Source organism: Gregarina niphandrodes (assembly GCF_000223845.1).
Source record: "Gregarina niphandrodes unplaced genomic scaffold scaffold00006, whole genome shotgun sequence".
In the NCBI taxonomy this organism is placed as follows: Eukaryota; Apicomplexa; class Conoidasida; order Eugregarinorida; family Gregarinidae; genus Gregarina; species Gregarina niphandrodes.
Genome location: NW_011645777.1, coordinates 129,862 through 135,777, shown reverse-complemented (window position 1 = coordinate 135,777; position 5,916 = coordinate 129,862). Strand labels below are relative to the sequence as shown.

Sequence of the window (5,916 nt, the reverse complement as noted above, 5' to 3'; positions counted from 1 at the left end):
GGGTCTACAACGTCTTCCCGGGGGGGAGGGTGTTGTCGTGGTGTTGTGGTGGGTGGTTGCATAATTAGTTCAGTTGACGCACGGCTGTGGTGTTGTGGTGGCGGCAGTGGCAGCGGCAGTTTCTTGTCTGCAGCAAAGGAGGAGTCCAGGACTTTCGCGGTCTTGGCTGTCGGTAGAGTTTGCGTGCCACACACGAGTGCGAGGGGTTTTGAGTAGGCCGACGTTACGGAGGTAGGGGTACAGTTCAGCGATTTCGGCTACAGTGCATAGTCGCCATAAGTCGGTGCAGGCGCCGAGTACTTGAGGCTGTAAAATATCGGTCCCGATGAGCTTCGTTTCCAATCCTCCGGGCGCCGCTGCTAGAAGTCTCGCAGGTCCGACATAGGCCCGGTTCCAGGGGCGGCGGAGAAGCAGGAGATGATCAAGGAAGCCGCTGGCACCACTGCAGCTGCCCGTTTGACCGACTGTCAAGGTCCCGGACAAGCTCTTCATCTGTGTCGTTTCACCTAACAACGCGTTGTTGACAAAGAACCGAGTCCCACTCGAACTTGCTTCTAGAGCCACATGATGCCAACGTCGCGGCAACAACATCGCTTCAGCCCGAAACACCTCACCCAATCGACAACTGCTGGTCGGCAACGAAAATGAGACGAACACCTGGTACCGACCAGCCGCGGCGCCACCACTGGTGGTGGTGGTATCACCCGTGGCGTTGGCGGTGACGAGGCCGACATAAAAGTCGTCGGTGCTTAATAAAGTCTTGGGATCGCCACTTAAGTCTTCCTCGGCGAAAAACCAGAAACCGAGCGACCAAGCATCCAATGCCACGCCGTCCAATCCCGCGGTCACGCTGCTGCTGGCCCCGAGTGCGAGGGATGCACCACCAGGCAGCCCGAACACGTCCGGACCGGCACTGTATACCGGATGCAGATTCCTCATCGCGCCGCTACGATCGACTGGAAACAGTCCGTCGAAGTCCCAACGACCCACGACCGCGTGGGGAGTATTCGGCGGCTCACTCACGAACACACGAGGACCCCAGGCTAAGTTCGTGTCACCAACACCACCAGCAAGGTCGACGCCACCGGCAAGCGAACCGTCTACCTCCGAAGGCAAACCTTCCCGCAGACAGTAGTTGCTTGACACATACTGACACGTCGAGTATAGCGGGTCCACTGCGCCTGCCGCGCGCACCCCTGAACACAACACCACCGCGCACAACAGTGCCGTCCTCGACATGAACGTCTTCACTTAACCGACCTTGCTGATCCTAGCTGGGTCTTGGTTTTGCTAATCCAACCTTGGTGGCCAATCAACCTTGGTGTTCAACGTTGGTAGCCTTAGGGGTGATGGATTTTTGCCGTCAAGGTTTTCGGCGTTCGGTGGGGTCGATGAGGACCTCAAACTCGGATGCGCCTAAGTCCACGTCGGTGCAGTTGCCGCAGCCAAAAAGACTTAGGTAAAAAGGGACGGTGAGGCAGCCGAGAGGACAGACTTGTTCATACGACTCGTGCAGACGATAACGAGCGGCGGGGACCAGGGCAAGGGCGCCGGCTTCCCGGAAGGACGCATCGAAGGGATGTGCGACAAGTAGCGGCGTGGTCAAGACCGTAGCCACATTTGGTCCCAACTGGCCGACACCCCGCTGGCCGACACCCCGCTGGTCCAGATCGGAGCCGAGCCGGTTCAAAGGACTCGTAGTATTGAGTCTGGTCAAATACACCTCCGCGATACTGCCAACACGCGTCCTGGTCCGAGTCCTTGTAGAACAAGCTCTGGCCTTGTGCACAGTGACCTTGTTCATGCCGGTAGCCCCATGGGTCGCGGTAACCTGCCTCGGGGTAAGCTGGGTTTCAGACGGGTGGCCTCGGACCTCAGTTGGTCCACCAGGCAAGTCCACTGCATCTTGACGATAGTCGGAACTGCGGACAGACTCTCCGCGAAATGAACGCTCGCTTGAAGAGGACAAAAGTGTTTCGTCCTCCTGAAAACGCGAGGTACTGCCTTCCTCATTCTGTCGCAAACTCTGCCACCACCACAACCCCTGGAACTCTTTACAAGTGCTGAAACATGACCATGCTGTCTGGTCGCCCGTGTCCAACTCCAACTCCGGCGACTGGTCGGTGCCAGCGGCATCCAGACCCAATGGCGAACCGGGAATCAACTCGAGAGACTCCAGTGCGCTCGTAGACCCTACCGGACCTACCGAGGCCGTGTCCCTACTCGGGACTGTCTCCCTAATCGGGACTGTCTCCTCAATCGGGACTGTCTCCTCAATCGGGACTGCATCGACGGCTGAGGCCGCTTCCCCGACCGAGGCCGCTTCCCCGACCGAGGCCGCTTCCCCGACCGAGGCTGCTTCCCTGACCGAGGCTGCTTCCCCGACCGAGGCTGCTTCCCCGACCGAGGTTGCATCGATGACCCGCCCACTGACAGGATGGCCGATCTTTGTCGCCGACCCGGTCGGCGACTCAGCCCACAATCTGGTCCGCAATTCGACCGGCGGTTCGGACTCTGTTGAAGGGGAGCCGCCCTTTTCAAGGGCTATCTCCGGTCTGTCTAGCCATACTGCCGATTGGTCGTCTCCGAGACTGGAGCTGAGATCGAGGTCGGAGTCGATGGACAGGCTGTGTTCTTGTTTGGCAGTTGGGGGACGTGTGAATGCAGAGATGTCCGAGATGGACCGGGCGTGATCGGAGTCACTCTCGACCGACGACCCGCTCCAGGCAGAGAGATACTCCTCGCTATCATCTTTAGTGTGCCGACCAACAAACTGGAACCGCCCGCCGCATGCAGCTGTACCGCCTTGGAAAACGGCCCCGCGACCTCGGGTAACGTGGTCTTGGGAAGCGTGGCCTGGGGAAGTGTGACCCACTACGGAGCCTTGTCGTACGGAACCTTGTCGTACGGAGCCTTGTTGTAGGGAACGGGAACCTGCACTCACCACGTCGGCTTCATGATTGAGTACCTGGTCGACTTCACGGCTCGGTAGTGACTCATAATGAACGTTCAGACCAGACCAGCTTCGTGGAGCCATAAAGAGAAGGTGCGATCCACCGTGGTGCACACCATTGCCCGAGACTAGGATGCATGTAGGCTATGTAGAATGCTCGCCGAGCCGACGACTGCACCTGCATGCCTTCCGCCGGCTTTATTTCAACAACTCAGCACCTGCATGAAACATTTTCGTGCGTGGTTCGGCCAAGAGCCACGAGGGAATTGCCGACCCGACTGATCAAAGCGACCAAACCGTTGCTCATCGAAAAACCCCCAGGAAGTAGGAACGATACATACCGCCCTTGAGAGAGATAGATATGTATCCGAGATATCTCTCGCAACTTGAAGCGAGCGCGCAACTTGAATATCTGGGAGCGCACACACGTGTGTGCAACACCGAATGTCATGTTCTTTAGGCTACCATTGGCCTCCATACGCACCGCGTCCAAACGTCTACGCATACCGCATGATCAGTACGCCCGAGATGGCCGGAAGTCTTTACGCGTTCCCCGTCAAATACCGCATCTATGCTAATCAGCTAGACTGTAAATAGTGGTACGCTGTACCAGCCGGGGTACGCTTAATCTACCAACCGCGGCACTTGACGCTTGACCCGTCCGTAATACCCTTATAAGCTAAACCAGCCAAGGTACCCTTATGGGCTGAGCTTGCTGGGTACTCCATTGCGCGACCCACTCGCTTCGTGCTTCCGCAACTGAATGTTTCCCCAGCACAATGCTCCACAACGTCACACACATTTGAGGCTGCGGTGTCAATCAGATGAAGTTACGCAAAGGAGAATGAAGTCACTGTCAGCCGTGACGGTGTAGCTGCGTGAACCACAAGCTATTTTCAACTGACAGATAGGTTTCTAAAAACAGTCAAGATGGTAGGGAAGCTTTTGGGGGGGAAGGGGGGGGGGGGTGGTGATATCCGTGAAGAGAAGGGGGGGGGATATCCGTGAAGAGGAGGGGGAGGGATTCCCGTTGGGGGGGGGGGGTATACTGTTTCGTGTGGTTGAAGTAGTTCAGAGTTTGTTCTGACCAATTTAACGGACAACTTCGCTAAAGACTTTGTGGTGGTCTCATCCGCAGTTGTGTGAAGAACAACTTGTCCGAGTCGGTCAATAACTAGTACGTTTTCGACGTCTGGATAAGAAGACAGTTCGGCAAACAATTCCTTGGCTGATGATACTCCCCCTGACATGTGAAAAATTTTCGATTAGATGTCTGGACCATCGGTGATAAGGTCTGTTGACTTTATTGATAGTAGAGGGTTCGGAAAATCATCATAGGTCTGATTGGCAGTGCTTTGACTATCAGGGTCTTCAGAAAATCTTTTCTCTAGCAGGAATGATGCGTACTGGTTCACTGGCGAGGTTAGCTTAGGAAGCCCAGCTCTTTCCGGAGCCAGCTGATCATTCCCAAGAAGATTTGGTTTGGAAATTAGACTGTTTGCAGGAAAATTGACCATTCGCGGCTCCGGAAGAAGCTTATGATACTCCCAGAAGTCGTCAACTGCTTTGTCCACCGCTTCCCGGATCGAGCTTAACATGGACTCCATTACAACTCTGCCAACACGAATGTGCTTGCTCGGTAGCATTCTGATATAAAGTTTGTCTTCTTCGCTCGCCTCCTCGTCACTGCTACCAAGACGCACCGCCAAGGCGGTGTAGTACCCGTAGAATATCAAGACCAATAGCACAAATGAGTTCAGAGACATCAGCAAGGGATAGCACACACACGTGTGCTAGCTTGCGCACGTCGGGCCCAATAAAATCGTCAAGTCCATAAACCGCCAAATCCAGACCCAAAGGTCTCACGATCAAAAAACTTTTGCAATCACCATCAGGAGCCCCACTAGTCTAGAGGGCCGGGACCAAGATCTAGGGCTTTATTAGGGACAGACTCAACTTGTCGCGGCGCTTTTCAAGATACACGAGAAGCTCCGGACTCGGGCGAAAGACTACTCGTCCATTGATAGCGGGTAGGTAGCAAGCGCCGCGCTAATATTAACGGCGCTAGTATTAACGGCATTGGCGTTAGTGGAGTGATATTAGTACGTTGATATTTACGGTTGATACCTTGGTACGCTGATATTTACGGTGGATACCTTGGTACGTTGGTACGTTGATTACGATTATTACGTTGTTTGCATCGCTAAATGGCTTGGCGCAACATTATATCGAATGTATTGCCCTTCTTTGGGGGCGAGAGCCAGAGCGTGCTTCCTATGGCAGTTGGCCGGGGTACGTTGAACGGACGTGAACCTGGGGACAGTCGGATGCACTGGTTGTATACGTGGGAAACACGTGACAAGATGATGCCTGCCCGTACCCGGTTTGCGCGGACGCTGGGTCACATTCAGTTTACCAATGTCGCCGGCCATTCCTGGTGCAACAGCGGATACGGTGACGCTATGACGCTGGCCATAAGCCAATTGATGAAATCGGAGGTCGCGGTCATGCTCAATAACGCCGCCGCAAGCATCGACAACAAAAGCGGAGGTCTTCTTTGGGATGAAGCTCAAGGCCGCTTCGTAAGTGACCCACCCAAAGCCAGCAGCAATCCACTCAAGACAAACAGTGACCCAACAGCGAAGAACCAACGTCCTGGAACCCAGCAAGGCAACACAACTATTGGACGTCTAAACACTGGTGGAGTCTACAACACTGGCGGCGGGGGCCATAATACAGGCAACGCTAGTAGCGGGCGTTACAACGGCGGAACTGGTGGCTACGCTACCGGTGGCTACGCTACCGGTGGTGGCAGCTTCAGCATCGGAGGTGGAAGCAACAACGTAGGGGGCTACAACACGGGTGGTGGCAGCTACAACACCGGTGGTGGTAGTTACAACACTGGTGGTGGAAGCAACAGTGCAGGAGGCTACAACACTGGTGGTGGTAGTTACAACTCGGGT

At 55.2% G+C, this 5,916-nt stretch overlaps 4 protein-coding genes across 4 annotated transcripts; 1 reads left to right on the top strand and 3 right to left on the bottom strand.

Moving 5' to 3' along the window:
* Positions 1-69: 69 nt before the first annotated feature.
* Positions 70-1,239, bottom strand: GNI_043490 (concanavalin A-like lectin/glucanase family protein; the record flags this gene model as incomplete). The annotated part of the gene is made up of 1 exon (XM_011131242.1): positions 70-1,239. One exon carries the CDS (start codon positions 1,237-1,239, stop codon positions 70-72), a length of 1,170 nt encoding a protein of 389 aa, XP_011129544.1.
* A 124-nt stretch (positions 1,240-1,363) lies between these two features.
* GNI_043480 (hypothetical protein) lies at positions 1,364-3,037 on the bottom strand (the record flags this gene model as incomplete). Its single annotated transcript, XM_011131241.1, has 1 exon — positions 1,364-3,037. The coding sequence occupies one exon, from the start codon at positions 3,035-3,037 to the stop codon at positions 1,364-1,366; it is 1,674 nt and encodes a 557-aa protein (XP_011129543.1).
* A 1,181-nt stretch (positions 3,038-4,218) lies between these two features.
* GNI_043470 (putative transmembrane protein) lies at positions 4,219-4,719 on the bottom strand (the record flags this gene model as incomplete). Its single annotated transcript, XM_011131240.1, has 1 exon — positions 4,219-4,719. One exon carries the CDS (start codon positions 4,717-4,719, stop codon positions 4,219-4,221), a length of 501 nt encoding a protein of 166 aa, XP_011129542.1.
* A 441-nt stretch (positions 4,720-5,160) lies between these two features.
* On the top strand, positions 5,161-5,796 carry GNI_043460 (hypothetical protein; the record flags this gene model as incomplete). Its single annotated transcript, XM_011131239.1, has 1 exon — positions 5,161-5,796. A coding segment is annotated over one exon (636 nt), but the record flags the coding sequence as incomplete, so codon positions are not given.
* Positions 5,797-5,916: the final 120 nt, after the last annotated feature.